General features: G+C 41.8%; 1 protein-coding gene across 1 annotated transcript in view; it reads right to left on the bottom strand.

The window, feature by feature from the left end:
- Nucleotides 1-6,333, bottom strand: part of PIP4P2 (phosphatidylinositol-4,5-bisphosphate 4-phosphatase 2) — a 73,603-nt gene extending 67,270 nt beyond the window's left edge. The window contains exon 1 of the mRNA XM_086335887.1: nt 6,107-6,333. Coding sequence (XP_086192013.1) covers nt 6,107-6,212 — 106 coding nt within the window. The 5' untranslated portion in view covers nt 6,213-6,333. The remainder of the gene's footprint in view (nt 1-6,106) is intronic.
- Nucleotides 6,334-17,749: the final 11,416 nt, after the last annotated feature.

Genomic DNA, 17,749 nt, shown 5'->3' on the forward strand with positions numbered 1-17,749 from the left:
TCACCTAGAGCCACAGACATCCTGGAATGTGAAGTCAAGTGGGCCTTCAAAAGCACTACTATGAACAAAGCTAGTAGAGCTATTTCAAATCCTAAAAGACGATGCTGTTAAAGTGCTGCACTCAATGTGCCAGCAAACTTGGAAAACTCAGCAGTGGCCACAGGACTGGAAAGGGTCAGATTTAATTCTAATCCCAAAGAAGGGCAATGCCAAAAAATGTTCAAACTACCATGCAATTGCACTCCATTCACATGCTATCAAGGTAATGCTAAAAATCCTTCAAGCCTGACATCAACTATATATGAACCGAGAACTTCCAGATGTACAAGCTGGATTTAGAAAAGGCAGAGGAACCAGAGATCAAATTGCGAACATCCATGGATCATAGAAAAAGCAAGAGAGTTCCAGAAAAACATCTACTTCTGCTTCACTGACTACGCTAAAGTCTTTGACTGTGTGGATCACAACAAACTGGCTTAAAGAGACGGGAATACCAGACCACCTTACCTGCCTTTTGAGAAACCTGTATGCAACTCAAGGAAGTAATAGTTAGAACTGGACATGGAACAACAGACTGATTCAAAATGGGGAAAGCAGTACGTCAAGGCTGTATAATATCACCCTGCTTATTTAACTGATATGCAGAGTACATCACGCGAAATGCTGGACTTGAGGAACTCAAGCTAGAATCAAGATTGTTGGAAGAAATATCAATAACCTCAGATATGCAGATGATACCACCCTTATGGCAGAAAGCAAAGAGGAACTAAAGAGCCTCTTGATGAAAGTGAAAGAGTAGAGTGAAAACCTGGCTTAAAACTCAACATTCAGAAAACTAAAATCATGGCATCCAGGCCCATAAGTTCATGGCTAATGGATGGGGAAAAAATGGAAACAATGACAGACTTTACTTTCTTGGGCTCCAAAATCACTGTGGACAATGACTGCAGCCATGAAATTAGAACGCACTTGCTCCTTGGAAGAAAAGCTACGAGAAGCCTAGACAGTGTAGCAAGGACATCACTTTGCCGACCAAAGTCCATCTAGTCAAAACTATGCTTTTTCTTGTAGGCATGTATGGATGTGAAAATTGGACCCTAAAGAAGGCTGAACAGAAAAGAATTGATGCTTTTGAACTGTGGTGTTGGAGAAGGCTCTTGAGAGTCCCTTGGACAGCAAAGAGATCAAACGAGTCAATCCTAAAGGAAATCAACCCTGAATATTCATTGGAAGGACTGATGTTGAAGCTGAAACTCCAATACTGTGGTTACCTAATGCAAAGTACTGACTCATTTGAAAAGACCCTGATGCTGGGAAAGATTGAGGGCAGGAGGAGAAGGGGACAACAGAGGATGAGATGGTTGGATGGCATCACCGATTCAATGGACATCAGTCTGAGCAAACTCCAGGAGATAGTGAAGGACAGGGAGGCCTGGCGAGCTGCAGTCCACGGGGTTGCAGATAGTCGGATACAACTGAGCTTCTGAACAACAGCAAAGCAAAAGCTAGAAGACTTCTTGTGGCCTAGTCTCCAGTCATCCAGGTCTCTGTTACAATATTCTGTAGCCTAAAAGCAATCGCAATATCAGTCCAGATTCAAAGAGAAGAACTATTCTAGGAGTTGAATATCAAAAAGCATAGTTCTTAGGAGAGGAGGAAAGTCTTTGGAGAACATGAACCACAGCACCCTCTCTCCTCCCATTCTGCATTTCATCTCCTATTGCTGTTTCTGCTTTCACCACACTGGCCTTCTCTCTGGTCCTGGTACTCACCATCCTCTATCCTGCTAAAGGCTTTTGCACATACCCCCCCCTTTTTTTTTTTTTTTTTTTGCTTAGAGTGTTCTTTTGATCCCCAGTTTGCCAAATTAACTACTGTTCAGCTTTCATACCTAAATCAAGTCTGACGAAAGCCTTTCCTAATCAGGCTAAATCTTTTCATGATATCTTCTATACTCTCAGGGCATGGGATATATTTTTAGCACTGTCCTCTTCCCCACTGCACTTTGTATTTGTCTGAATGACTACGTAATTTTTGTCTTAATATCCCCCACTAACCTGGAAGAAGAGCCATGTCTGTTTTTTCCTTTCTTCCCACAAAGCCTGGCTAGTATTCCAGTATTTATTTTCTGAATAAATAACAAACAGAAATAAACTAAACAAATGAAATATCTCTGCATAACAAAGTACCCTTTTCCCTACAGAATTATAGTGAAGTAGAAAATCACATTCCCATATTCCATGCATAAATAATTAGACAACCCAAATATAAACCATTTTTCACAGATGACGTCTCATGAATTTAGATGTCATATTCATTTGCCACATCCTATCTATAAAATTAGCAGATGTATAAAGAAAGCAAGTACATATAGCTAAACTGAATAAGTTTTGCGGTATGTTTCTAATCTCCTTTCAAATGAGGCTAAAACTCTTTGATTTTAATTTCTATGATTTAAAAAAAGCAGAAAAGTATACCAAATGGAGAGGTGATTTCCTACTCTACACAGGAATCCAGTACTGATAGCAAAGACCACTAGAAGCATTCTACTTAGAAACCCAGGGGATTTGATACACAAGTGAAACGAGACCCAAATACGAACTGCCTCTCACAATATTATCAATAAAAAGGTGAAAGTGTCAGTCGCTCAGTCATGTCTGACTTTTTGTGACCCCGTGGACTGTAGCCTGCCAGCTCCTCTGTCCAGGGAATTCTCCTGGCAATAATACTGTAGTGGGTAGCCACTCCCTTCTCCAGAGGATCTTCCTGACCCAAGGATTGATCCTGCGTCTCCTGCACTGCAGGCAGACTCTTTACCATCTGAGCCATAACTTGTCTACAAGTAAACATTCTATCAAGTTTCTATTTGAAATGAAATATTTCATCTTCTGGTGGGATCTCACATCCCTGTTCTTAGAAAGTTACACAAAGGGTGAAAGGTTCAATTGGAGGAAATATTCACCGTGCTTAGTCATTCAGCTGTGTCCGACTCTTTGTGACCCCCATGGACTGTAGCGCACCAGGCTCCTCTGTCCATGGGCATTCTCCAGGCAAGAATACTGGAGTGCATTGCCATGCCTTCCTCCGGGAATCAAACTCAGGTCTCCCACATTGCAAGCAGATCTTTTATCATCTGAGCCACCAGGGAAGCCAAATATTCACTAGTTATGGCTATTAACCCACCTATAATTACCCAGACTTTAAACATTTTTTTTTTGTAGAAGTGGTTAGTAGCTGTAATATTCACTAGTTATGGCTTTTAACCACTTCTACAAAAATTTTTTTAAAGTCTGGATCATTATAGATGGTGATTATCATAAACCAAAGTTCTTTATCAAAAAGTACGTTTTATTTCTGGTCTTTTGAATCCCAAGCCTCTCAACTCTGATTGATGTCAACTACTGAAAATATTTGGTCTAGTGAAAGACTGTTTCTTGCAATCTGAAGTGATTCAACCATGTTTGTACTTATTCTTTCTCCACATTACAATGTGGATTCCGTGACGGCATGAATTTGGTTAGTTTTGTTTACCTAGAGCAATCTCTGGCACATGATCCTGACCAATGAATTACTGAATGAGTGACTAGCACTGGTCTTCTAGAATCAGATCCTATGTATTTCGCAAAATATTTATCAATATTCTTATTTGTTATTTATTAAGAAAAAATATTTTGCCAAAAATGCAAAAAAAAAAAAAAAAAGCCTTTTACTTATCATTTATGCTTCTTGCTTCCTGGGTATTATGCCATATAAAATTAGTGTTTCTAATTATCTAACTCGTCTCAATGACCAGTTAAGAAAAAAGTTCTACAATAGGTGAAAAGAGCGTTTGGCTAAGTCAATTGTTAAGAACAAGACAACAAGCCCGAATTGGAATCACTTATGTAGACCTGGGTTCAACCCCTGGGTCAGGAAGATCCCCTGGAGACGGAAATGGCAACCCACTCTTACCTGGAAAATCCCATGGTCAGAGGAGCCTGGTAGGTTACAGCCCATGGGGTCAAAAAGAGTCGGACACGGCTGAGTGACTTCACTTTCACCTTTCACCTTTCATGCTTCTCCCAGAAATGAAATGTTAACCTAATCAATCAGGAATCTCCTGATCAGCACTAGTGAGACAACCTGCCTGATAGAGACCTGCCATCCTTTAAAGAAAAGTGACCTTGCCACAATCAATCCACTTTTTGCTAGTATAATTTCCCTGTCCCACTGCCTTTTGCCTATATCAGTCTTTAAACTTTGTATGGATAGCTCTCTGGAGTTCCTTTCTATATGCTAGATGGGAGGCTGCCTGATTCATGAATCAATAAATGAAGCCAATAAGACTTTAAAAATTTACTCAGTTGAATTTTATAACACATTGAATTTCTTTGATTGTTAAAAGTTTTCTGGAATAAAACTTCATTTTCTTAGTGCCTTAGCTGGAACTTTTACCTTAGTGTGTGATTTCAGAAGTCTTATCAGATTAAACAACTGCATGGCAAATGATAAAGAAGTCTACAAGCAGATCCATGAATATGACCATTTTTGTGGGATGATTTAGCTATTATTTGACTAAAAATTAAAAAAAAAAGATGCCAGATAGAAGGCATGAAAATCTGTTATAAAACAGTTTCTTAAATCTAAACTCTGTCTCTCAATAAACTGTCAAATATTTTCTTAAAAAGGTGACTTGATAAGTTGAAACAGTCATTAATAAGTGTTTAAACCTAATGGAGACTATAAAATTTAGATAATAGTAAATATATTAACATCAAATTTGCCCAGTAAAGGAAATTCCCCCAAGTGGTCCTCTAACACATCTTTAATGCTGGCCAACAAACATGACTTGCGGGTTTTCAGTGTGTGAGTATCTGTACAGTTCACACCTTATTTCTCAACTCATCAATCACACTAAATTATTCACAACTAAACATCTTTTTCCTTTGTCCTGCTTCTTGTTAAGTGTGGATTAAGAACTAGATTGCTGTTCTTAAAGTTATAAAGTGCTAAACAGAAATTTTAAATACTCGACAAGTTCAACTTGCTCTACAGCTGCTCCAATTTCAGACTTGAACTTAGAAAAAGTTGTGTTACAAGAAACATGATCCACTCACATTTTCAAAAGCATTATTGTGTGCTTCCTTAAACCTCTCACATTTATCCAAAAAAGAGAGATACACAACCTACATTTGCAAGAGCCATATTTGACCAATCTTTTCACTAGTCTAAGTGTTTTTTCAGTCTAGCCTTCCATTTCCTATAACCCCTGACTCTGCTTTCCAGTTATCTTTAACTCCTGACTCCGCCTTATTTCTACTACAGGCTTAGAACAAGGATAGTTACTGGAATAATTGAATGGTTTGCTAAATAGATTCCCCCTCATTTTCTTCAGATCCCACTGCCATCAAATCTTTCTTGATTCCACCTTGAGAAAAGAAATAAAGAGAAATATGCAATGTTATAGAGTCCATTTCAGTCTTAGATATGCATCAAAAATATTCCATCTTGCCTTCTATTCCTTTGCATTTACCACTCAAACTAACACATACTCCTTACAAGCAGGAGTAATAAGGACAGAGGTTTCAGATATATTAGTAACGTCCATTCCTTTTGGTAAGGCAACTCCCTGATTGAACGGAGTATGGTAGGAGATGCATATTTTTTCAAACTAAGCCCTTTCAAGGACAGACGCCAAGGTTGAGCAGTACTCCCGGCTTCTCGGCCACCCGAAAGGAACTGTGAATGACTACGAAGATCTGCACCAAACCATCCAGATGCAGTTCAGGAGCTGCTGTGAAACAGCAAAGCCCAGCCTGGGAAATTCATGTCACATCCCGTAGGTGGGTCAGAAGTGGCGAAGTACAGACACACAGAGCAGTGGATAAGAGCGGGTGCACACGCACACATCCCATACCGGTGGGGAGGAAGGGGCGAAACACACATACACACACACACCCCAAACTACACCCCGAGAAAGCCCCTGGGGCGCCTCCCGGGCAGGCGGGCTCCCCTTCAGCGGGCACCGCCAGCCTCCGTCTTTCCCAGCCTCCGCCTCCCAAATCGCGGTCTATTGAACGTCCGAGGCTTCTCCCCTGTGAAGTGGAGAGGTGCACGCCGGCCTTACCTCGGGGGCTGCTGTCCTGGAGGTACGGGGGCGCCGTGGGAGTGACACTCCCCGAGTGGGACGCGGACAGCAGCGGCGAGCGCTCGTCCACGCCGTCAGCAGCCATGACTGCGGCAGAGGCGGCCGCGCAGGCCGAGTCCGCGGCCCCGGGAGGTGGTGTCGGCGCCGCGGCCGCTCGGAGGACCGGGCTGTGTCACACGGTAGGAGGCGGCGGGGCGGGGCGGGGAACGGGGGGCGGAGGAGGGCGGGGTGCGGAGAGGGGAGGGCCCACTGGGGAAGACCGCGAGGGAAAGGGGCCAAGTCACCGAAAGCACCGAGGAGCTAATGGAGGCAAGGGTTACCAAAACCTCAGAGGAGCCAAGTGGGAGGCAAGGATCACCAAAAACACAGAGGAGCTAATGGGATGGAAGGGTCAGCAAAACCTCAGAGAAGCAAGTGGGATGGAAGGGCTACCAAAAGCAGAGGAGCTAAGTAGGATGCAAGGGCTACCAAAACCTCAGAGGAGCCAAGTGGGATGCAAGGGTCACCAAAAACACAGAGGAGCCAAGTGGGATGGAAGGGTCACCAAAACCTCACAGGAGCTAAGTGGGATGCAAGGGTACGACTCTTTCCTCTTTGTACTTGACTTTTCCTTGGCTAAGGAGAAAGAAGGGGAAAGAGGAAGCCTGTATGGGGATAAAAAGGCCTGTGGCTTGATGACAGGAAAACTACAGCCAGCACAAATCCACGTTTAACTCCTCCAGGGCGGAAAGAGGAGTTCTTTGCTGTCAAACTTGCTGCGGTTATATGAAGAGACCAAATTTAACCCTAAGAAAGCTTAGGGTTATGAATTCCTTCTCGAGGGCTGCTGGTTTTGTCGGGAAATCATTTTTCAACCTCTGATAGCTAAGAGGAAGTAGATTTTTGGAGTATCAGTGCCATTCCCTGCTTTTCCTTGTTAATTTTTAAATATGTTTGGCGCTCTAGTAACAGTACCTTATGGAGATGATGCATAGTGTGTTGGCTTTTACAAGTTTCATTTTACAAAATGGATTGTCATGTTAGTTTTGTTTTTGTACTGTATTGTCGCTGACACACATATGATAATAAGTTTATGAATAATGCAAGACAAAACTGTTTTCTTTAGCTAATGGTTTAAAATAATCTGTCACATGTAAAAGAGAGCATAGAAAACAAGTTAGGTCACAATTCTCATCTTGCTTGTTTTCTTTTTCTTTTCTTGTTTTGGTGGCTCACTGGAATGGCTTTAAATCAAAGTTTTGACCATGCCCAGATTAAAAAAAATGCAATGGGAAAATAGTCATCATCTCAAACCAATAATTTTTCTGCAACAGTTCTGAGTCATTCATCACATATTTATCATGTGGTCACTGGTCTGCAAAGATGAGTAGGGCATGGCCTTCATCTTCAAGATGCCCATGAGGCAGCAGAGTCAAAAACAAATGAAAAATGAGGTCGGTAGTCTTTAAATGGGCTGTGGCTTTAAAGGAGCAAGGGGGAAAGCAAACTGTAGACATTTGAAACTACCTCTTATATTACATGCCCTCTGAGGATGTTCTTTATTCTGAAAAATCCATTTAGGCGTCAGCCAGAAATTCTAAGGGAAAATCAAAGTATAATGTTTTCTATTATGTAACATCTTTCGTGGGTCAGTAGTATCAGAATACGATAAAATATAAGGATTCCTATAGGATATAATCAAAGGGCATTTATAGGTCTCTGAAACCTGGAATGTGAGGGCTCAAGATGTAGCACTCACTGCAAAAGGGAACAATTTACAAAAGAAACAGCATTGTTTTTACATTTGCAGCCTAGAAGCTATGGAGATAAAGAAACCTTTAAGACGAATCAACAAAATCCTATTTCTATAAAGTCAGTCCTTCATATATGTGGGTTTCCACATCCACAGATTCAACCACAGTTCATAATTTTTTGGAGAAAAGATTTCAGAAAATTGAAAAAAGCAAAATATAAATTTGTCAGGTTTAGGCAATTGTTTGCATATCATCTACATTGTATTTTACAAATATTTACATATCGTTTACATTATATCAATATTAGGTATATTGCAAGCAATGTAGAGATGATTTAAAGTACATGGGAAGATGTACATAGGTCACAAGCAATACTGTGTAATACTGTGCCATTTTATGTAAGGGACTTGAGCATCCAAAGATTTCGGTATCTTTTAGGGGTGGGATGGGATGGTCTGGAACCAATCCCCCAGGGACAGAGAAGGACAAGGGGCGACTGTAGTGTCTTATCCTGTCATCTATCCCACTTTATTGTAATACTGTGTTTACATTTTCATGACCCACTCACCTTTTACCCCCAGCTGACTTTGTGAGATCAGAAACCAACTCTATATCATTCACTATTACATCTCCAGTATCTAATACAAGGCACAGCATATTAATAAGCACTCAATAAATGCTTGCCAAATAAATAACAAATGAGTGTATGAACAAATGCCACGCAGTCCCAGAATCTTACTAAAATAAATCGTTAACAGGAAAAAAGTGAAAAGAGTATTTCTTGACGTTTTGATATCAGAAGACTAGAGTTTTGCCATCTGACTATGTTATTGTTGTTATATCTTTACAACTAGAGTTCCTTTATTGCCCAGGTATAATGATCAGTATCAATTTTTTTTCATTCTTTATTTCTTTATGTGATTTCTCTATTCATTTCAGAATTCATTTGAGGATGATACAGGTAATGGGTATATTGAGATTATATTTGCCACAATGTCAAATTTTACCATAAGTAAAAAAACTTTTTTTAGATGAGTATCACTTCATTCTAGTTTAAAGATAATATTATAGTTTATGGTTACTCAGTAAATGTTAAATGGTGGTGGTTTAGTCGCTAAGTCGTGTCTGACTCTTGCAACCTGGTGGACAGAGGAGCCTGGCAAGCTGCAGTTCATGGGATTCTCCAGGCCAGAATACTGGAGTGGGTTGCCATTTCCTTCTCCAGGGGATCTTCCCAACCCAGGGATCGAACCCAGGTCTCCTGCATTGGAGGCAGATTCTTTACCAACTGAGCTGCAAGGGAAGCCCAAAATACTGATCAATCTAAGGCATTTTATGATTATGACATTTTGCCATCACTATTTACTTTCACTTTTGGAATAATAGCATGGTATAAGCAGATATGTATGTAATAACAGTATGGGATAAGCATCTTCGTGCATCTTGTCATCTAAATCAATCCAGGTTTAGACAAAGTTCTTTGAATATGATTCCGCAGATTCAGCTCCTTGAGCGCAGCACTTGTTTATTCAGGGAGCCACGAACTGAAAAAAGACAAATGATGTGCCTTCCTCGTCTCCGTCTGCCCCAGTCTCCAGCATTTAATAGTGAAACTGAAGAGGATAACAGCCATAAACACTCCGGTTCCGTCAGGGGAGGGGAGGGAGATGACTTGCATTTAGAATGGGAAAAGCGTAACATACACTGAACCACAGACTCCTGAAATCCAGTTGAGCATATGTCACTAGTCGCCTTCCACTGGAGCCAGGGAACGCTCCTCTATTAGGGGTGATTCTGCTCCCGATGTCCTTAAGCTTCCTCACCTATTGCTCTCCTTGCCTCTTTGCTCTGTCACTGAGTTCCTTCTTGTCCATAAGGTATGGCTCCTGTTTGCAGCTGAATAACTTCTCAGCCTGCCTCCTGTCTAACACTGGAGGCCCAGAGGTCTTTTAAAAATTGTGGGGAACACATGTATACCTGTGGCGGATTCATTTTGATATTTGGCAAAACTAATACAATTATGTAAAGTTTAAAAATAAAATTAGAAAAAAAAAAAAGAAAGAAAAAAATAAAAAATAAAAATTGTGAAATGTCTCTTTTCCTTTTAATCCAAGTTTATAAACTCCATTAAAATCTTTACAGGCTTCTTATAAATCTGATTAGGGTTTACTTCCTACTCCCACAGCTACAGACATAATACTTTATGGAAGTGAAGCTAAGCCAGATTTGAGACGCTTCAGATTTGTGTAAACTCCTTTGTCTTAGCTAAGGAAGTCTTCAGGTCACTGCTTGAATCTTTCTGGTGCCTTCACAAGGGGTTTTATAGCCATCCCTTGGATTAAAATTTTATCCTGAGGCCATTTCTTGTTAAAAATCTCTTACTGGACTGGTCTGAGCCCCCTCTGCTTTTCCTCTAAATACTGTTGTAAACTCAAAGTTCTTTTTTTAGTTCATCTCTGTGATAGGCAAAATAACGACCCCTCAAAAGATGTCTAATGCGAATCCCTGGAACCTGGGAAACTTTACATGGCAAAAGAGATTTAGCACATGTGATTATGGAATGCAGATCTTACCATAGGGAGGCTAACCTAGATTATCCAGGTGGGCCAGTGAGTCTTTAAAAGCTGAGAACCTTCCTGGTCGTAGTTAGCAGTATTCACAGAAGGAGGAGGAGAGATTAGAAGTGTGAGAAGGATACAGCCTACCACTGCTGACTTTGGGGGTGGAGGTAAAGAGTGTGGGTGGCCTTTAGAGCTAAGAGTGACTCTCAGCTGACAAGCAGCAACGAAGTGGGGATTTCAGTCCCACAGCCACAAAGAACTATATTCTATAAACAACTTTAATGAGCAAAGAAATCGTGAGCAAAGAAGAATAAAAAGCATCACTCATCACCCACCTATACAAGGGTTAAGCTGAAACCCACTGCAGTGTCTCCTGAGAGGAATCCAAAACGAAAAGCAGGATGAGGCACTCTGTGCTTTGGATAAACAGGCCCCTAGATCGAAGCACGTCTTAGGAAGAATTTCAATGACCCCAGGTTCTTGCATCTTCCATATATGGAAAAGCAGTAAAATAATTAACCTGAGATGTTTGTTCTTTGTGATTAGCAATAATCTTTTATCAAGATTTAAGTTTGACTGTTTGTATTTCCTAGTCCTTCCTCCCCACCCCACCTCCCCAAAAAACATATATATATTCTGGCTCCTCCTCTACTTCTTTGGAGCACTTCCTCAGAGCTGTCTCCCAGGCTACACTCCTCAGTAAGACTCTGAATAAAACTTAAACTCACAACCCTTTATGTCTTGTGTTTTTTCCAAGGTGACATGCAGATCTTCCCCTAGAGCTTGTAGGTAGAACACAGCCCTGCTGATCCCTTGACTGTGGGCCAGGGAGAACTACTGGACTTCTGACCTACAGAAGCATTAAATTAGAACAAAAGAGAAACCAGGTTTGAAAATCCCACAAGCAGACAAAAAAATCATTTAAGTTACATAAGCAAAATAAATCTAGCTTATTTCATGAACAAAAGTAAAAATCAACTTAGGTTTTTTCTTATAAGTGACTTATAATCATCTTCCTAAAATGGTATAAGATAATCACTTTAACCAATCCTCTACTGCCTGGAAACCCCCATTGTAATAGCCAATCACTGTAAAAGTTAAACAATTTTCTTGCTTTCCCTTTATAAAATCATCCTGTGATGTCATGCCTCTGAGCTTTACCTCAGTGTTGGATCTGAAGATGCCCAGTTTGCAAACTATCCTGTCGTACAACAAAACTCTTACTTAATATTATTTTAGTTATCTAGTTTAAATTTTTATCATCCCTAGACTTTGACAGAATTATAAAATGATAAAATTATGTTGTTTAACCTTCTAAGTTTGTGATAATTTTTATGGCAGCAATATAAAATGCCACCTTTTATCAAACACCTTTATCTTATCAAATACCTTTATCTTATAAATGAAGCTAATTGTTACTTTCTGTATCATGGATGGAAATTAGCAAGATCAACAAGTTCATGATGTGCATTTTCTACCTTCCAAGTTACCACAAGCAGTAGTTCATTGGTAAACCTCTGTTATCATGTCTTTGTAGCAATTTCCTCCCTGCTTTTATAGCTTCTACTAAAAGTTTCTCCTCTACACCTTCCAGCATTCTCAGTCTCCCTGGTCAGTGGCATACCATAAACTTGGGTTTTGTTAAAGCAATACCAATTTCTGTTGCATTTATTTATTTATTCACACTTTAAGTACCAATCTCTGTTGGATTTATCTTTTGATTTGTACTTTCAGTGAGTGAAGTCGCTCAGTTGTGTCCGACTCTTTGCAACTCTGTGGACTGTAGCCCACCAGGCTCCTCCATCCATGGGAGGAATGAATACTGGAGTGGGTTGCCATTTCCTTCTTCAGGGGATCTTCCCAATCCAGGGATCGAACCCGGTTCTCCCGCATTGCGGGCAGACTCTTTAACCTCTGAGCCACCAGAGAAGCCCTGGTACTTTCAGTACCACTTTTTATTGCTTTGTAAAAATCCAGCTTCTTACAACCTCGTTGGTTAAAACAGCAATGCTTTACTTTTCAGAAAGATGCTTTCACCTGGTGGATGAGCTGGGTACTAAGAAAGCTGCATTAGCTAAATCCCTGTCTACAAATGCACTTTTACCCTGGGCTTCTTCATTCCATGTCAGTCTCAAAACAGGGTACCTAGAGGGCAAAGACACAGCTGCCAAGGCTTTACAAGCCCAAGGTTTTGGAACATGTACAATGCTACTTCTTCCGTATTATATTGGTCAAAGCAAAGCACAAGGCCCCCCCCACGTTCAGACAGGCAGAGGGACAGATTCAGTCTCTTGCTGGAAGATGTGGTATGTTACATGCAGAGGAGCATGTATGCAGAGAGGTGTAATTCACTGGAGGTCATTTCATAATCTATCACAAACACACAAAGGATTTTGTGTAAAAAAAAAAAAAATCCATTAAGAAAGACAAAGGAGAGTTCTTCAAGGGACATAATGCTTTGGAGAAGTTCGATTTGAAATTCTTTGCTTCTTTCTATCTTTCTCTCCACGAATCGGCACTGAGGAAATACCATGAGAATAAACAGTGAGAAGACAGCTGTCTGCAAGTCAGGAAAAGAGTCTTTACCATAAACGGAGCTCCTGCTCTGAGACTTCCACAGATTTCCAACTGTGAGGAAAGAAACTTCTGTTGTGTAAGCTGTCTTTTGCATTTTGTTGTGGCAGCTTAAACTAATGCAATCTACCAGAATAAAGCTGCTTTGTAAAAATCCTTTTAGCCCTCGGAGACACACATACACACACTTCATAGAGAAACCTATTTAAGACCACAGAAGCAGTTGATTAATGTAAAAACACATTTTATGATAAGAAACCTACTTTTCCCACGGCTTCAGAAGCCAGCTGTGTTACTGAGCTGGGCCCTGTGGGACCTTCCCCACCCTCCTCTGCTTTAGCTTCTCTCTGAAGCACCTAGGTAACAGTATTGGCTGCATAATTCCCCAGCTCTTCTGCAGAAGTGAAACCCCCCCACCAAATGGAAACTGTTAACTACTTGATGACCATAAGCACATAGCCCTAGGCCTCCTGGAGCCTAAGGACTGATAAAATCAACCCCACCACGCTGTTCCCTCACCATCAGCCAGTCAGGGAACTGGTCATGAGCTGATCAGCTGACCACAAACCCTGCGACCCCGCCACCACCTGGCATTCAAAAGTGTTTTGTCAAAACCCTTTGGGGAGCTCAGGGCTTTTTAGGGTGTGACTCACCAGTCTCCTTGCTGGGCCCTGCATTAAACCTTTCTCTGCTCCAGACTGACGTTTGGATTTGTTTGGCCTCATTGTGCATCAAGGAGTGTGTGTGTGTCCCCAGGAGCCTAACACTGCACGCTGGTCCCCTGCCCTCCCCCACCCCTCATCTCCCTGCATCCTCCGCACCCCCCTTGTCTCCCTTCCACCCTCTGGTATTTGGGATAGTCCTGCTCCAGGCTTCCTTCTCAAGTGGAAGCCAAGAGGAGGATCAGGATGAGTGAGTCTCAGATTTCAGCAGTGATTGCGACAGTTCACAACTCAATAAACGGTGATGAGGTTAAAAAAAAAAAAAAAAACACAAAACTTAAACACATGAACTTACAAGAACAGTTCTGGTGAATGAGCGCAAGTCTGGTTCTGTGCCCGTGGCAGGTCGACCTTGGCTGGGGATAGGCCCTTCCCTGAGCCCCCTGCAGCTGCTGGAACCCGTTTTGCTCCAGGGATCTCAGAGGGACTATCCCCAAAGGGCACCAGCGACCCATGGCACGAGGCTGTCTGGAGCCGGGGAAAGTCTGGATCTGCAGGCCACGTTTGGTGTCTTTGGGAGTGACTCACTCCAACTTGCCCAGGCTGGGAATTCTCTCCACTCCATTTGGGCTGCTTCCTTTGTGAGAAGTGGGCAACTTGATCAGTGCTCTTTCTCGATCTGGGTCTATGTGTTTGGAGACCTCCGTTTGGGAATAGAGATGAAATTTGAGATTATACTTCCTTTGATTTTTTGTTTTGGTGACCACAGCTTAGTTGTTGTTTGTGTTTTTGTGGGTATCATTCTGGGGTGAGCCACTTGTCCTTCATTCTTTTTTTGGGAGTCAGGCTACTCTGGAGCCTCTGTCTACTTAAAAAAAAAGATGCACAACATGTTATGAGAAGCTTTATTTGGGGCAAAATGAGGACTGCAGCCCAGGAGAAAGCACCTCAGATAGCTCGGAAGTGCTCAAAGAGGTAGGAGGGAAGGTAAATATATATGATTTTGGTGAAGGGGGAGTTCATGTGATCAAGCACTTATCTTACAAAAGATTTTCTGCTAGTCACGTGGAGCTGAAGTCACCATGAAGGCATTTAGTGGTTTTCTAGATGTGAGGCGATGCAAGGATTGGGCTTGTAAAGTCAGATCCTGAAAATATCTAACTGTTCCACACTTTTCCTGGAGCACAAAGCTCCTCATTCCTGTTATCCATGCTGGATTCCCTTCAGGGTGTGTGGAAGGTCATCAGCTGTAGCAGCTTACGAGTCAGTCCCCTCAGAGGTAGATGGCAAATCCCCTTGGCAAGTGACAATTTGTAATTGATAGGACCCCCTTGTGTTCACAAATGCAACCATACTTTGGGAAGCATTTCATGACGATTTCCTCCCATGGGGCTAGGAAGGCTCTTTCCTAGGTCTGGTGAAGATTTTTCTGATAGGCCACTACTGGACTAAGTCTTAATAGTCAAAGGTCTCTGGACACCTATCTTCTAGCTATAAAACAGAAAGGTGTTCCCTCATATTGCATCTTCCCATGTCTAGAGTTGCACGACTATAATCATTGATCACATACCAAGCTGTATATTTGATCAACTGCTACAAGTCACCTGCTGCTGCTGCTGCTGCTGCTAAGTCGCTTCAGTCATGTCCAACTCTGTGCGACCCCATAGACGGCAGCCCATCAGGCTCCCCTGTCCCTGGGATTCTCCAGGCAAGAACACTGGAGTGGGTTGCCATTTCCTTCTCCAATGTATGAAAGTGAAAAGTGAAAGTGAAGTCGCTCAGTCTTGCCTACTCTGTGCGACCCCATAGATGGCAGCCCACCAGGCTCCCCCATCCATGGGATTTTCCAGGCAAGAGTACTGGAGTGGGGTGCCATTGCCTTCTCTAACAAGTCACCTAGTCATCATTATTTTTGTTGGAGGCTTAGTTAGATATTTGGTAATTGCAAGAAACAACAATCTTGTAAAATAAGCAAATACCAATAACACAGCTAGCCATATTATTAAAGTCATAAATGAGAATTATGCCAAGAACTTCCATTAGGCAGAGCCCAGTGTATCCTTAGGTTGTCTGAGTTGGTCTATTCTGTACCAATCTTTATTTTTTATTTTTTTAGGGAAATTATACATTGGCACTCCTAACCCAATTTTCCAGTGTTACTAGGCTGATTATCCTTCAGTTCAGTTCAGTCGCTCAGTCATGTCCAACTCTTTGCAACCTCATGAATTGCAGTACGCCAGGCTTCCCTGTCCATCACCAACTCCCGGAGTTCACTCATACTCATGTCTATCACATTGGTGATGTCATCCAGCCATCTCATCCTCTGTTGTCCCCTTTTCCTCCTGCCCCCAATCCCTCCCAGCATCAGGGTCTTTTCCAATGAGTCAACTCTCCGCATGAGGTGGCCAAAGTATTGGAGTTTCAGCTTCAGCATCAGTCCTTCCAATGAACACCCAGGACTGATCTCCTTTAGGATGGACTGGTTGGATCTCCTTGCAGTCCAAGGGACTCTCAAGAGTCTTCTCCAACACCACAGTTCAAAAGCATCAATCCTTCAGTGCTCAGCTTTCTTTATAGTCCAACTCTCACATCCATACATGACCACTGGAAAAAACCATAGCCTTGACTAGATGGACCTTTGTTGGCAAAGTAATGTCTCTGCTTTTGAATATGCTATCTAGGTTGGTTATAACTTTCCTTCCAAGGAGTAAGCGGCTTTTAATTTCATGGCTGCAGTCACCATCTGCACTGATTTTGGAGCCCCCCAAAATAAAATCTGACACTGTTTCCACTGTTTCCCCATCTATTTCCCATGAAGTGATGGGACCAGATACCATGATCTTCGTTTTCTGAATGTTGAGCTTTAAGCCAACTTTTTCACTCTCCTCTTTCACTTTCATCAAGAGGCTTTTGAGTTCCTCTTCACTTTCTGCCATAAGGGTGGTATCATCTGCATATCTGAGGTTATTGATATTTCTCCTGGCAATCTTGAGTCCAGCTTGTGCTTCTTCCAGCCCAGAGTTTCTCACGATGTACTCTTCATATAAATTAAATAAGCAGGGTGACAATATACAGCCTTGATGTACTCCTTTTCCTATTTGGAACCAGTCTGTTGTTCCATGTCCAGTTCTAACTGTTGCTTCCTGACCTGCATACAGGTTTCTCAAGAGGCAGGTCAGGTGGTCTGGTATTCCCATCTCTTGAAGAATTTTCCACAGTTTATTGTGATCCACACAAAGGGTTAGTATAATTTTATTGTTCCCAAGATAAAGGAGGGGAGCTTTAGAATGTAAACGACCACAGTCAGGTATTAACCACATCAAGCAATCCCATAATGGTTGGAGGTTTTATTCCTTGGCTAAATTTTTGCTTATTGTTCTGATTGAGCTTGAGTAACTTTGGAAGAAAATTCATATTTCTGGCCATGGTCAGAACAGGCATTACTAGTTGGCCAGGTAAGAGGATCCTATCTACTAATATCAAGAGTAGCCTAAACAGAATTGAACTTTCTTTCTTCTAAATAAATTTCCTAAAGGCCATTTTCCAATTAGAGCCTTGGAGTTGAGTGAAGCACCAAGGTAATTTAGAAACACTTGACACAGGTAACTAGCCAAAAACTCAACGATTCGCTTCCCTGATCACTCAGTTGGGCTTCCCTGATAGTTCAGTTGGTAAAGAATCTACCTTCAATGCTCAAGACCCTGGTTCAATTCCTGGGTCGGGAAGATCCCCTAGAGAAGGGATAGCCTGTCCATTCTAGTATTCTTGGGCTTCCCTGGTGGCTCAGCTAGTAAAGAATCCGCCCACAATGCGGGAGGCCTGGGTTCAATCCCTGGATTGGGAAGATCCCCTGGAGAAGAGAGAGGCTACCCAGTCCAGTATTCTGACAGTCCATGGGGTTGCAAAGAGTCGGACATGACTGAGTGAATTTCACTTTAACTTTTCAAAAACTGGATTGATTTTTTTAAATTAGCATAGGGTCATGTTCACGATAGAAAACTTTTGATTCATATGTAAAGTTTCAAGAAGTCAGGAAAACATTGTAAACGATCATGAGTCAAGTCCAGCATCTTGGGTAAGCTGTCTACTTCT

The sequence above is a fragment of the Bos grunniens genome, chromosome 14 (genome assembly GCF_055505025.1).
Source record: "Bos grunniens cultivar Pamir isolate PY7600 chromosome 14, Bosgru_T2T1.0, whole genome shotgun sequence".
Lineage (NCBI taxonomy): Eukaryota > Metazoa > Chordata > Mammalia > Artiodactyla > Bovidae > Bos > Bos grunniens.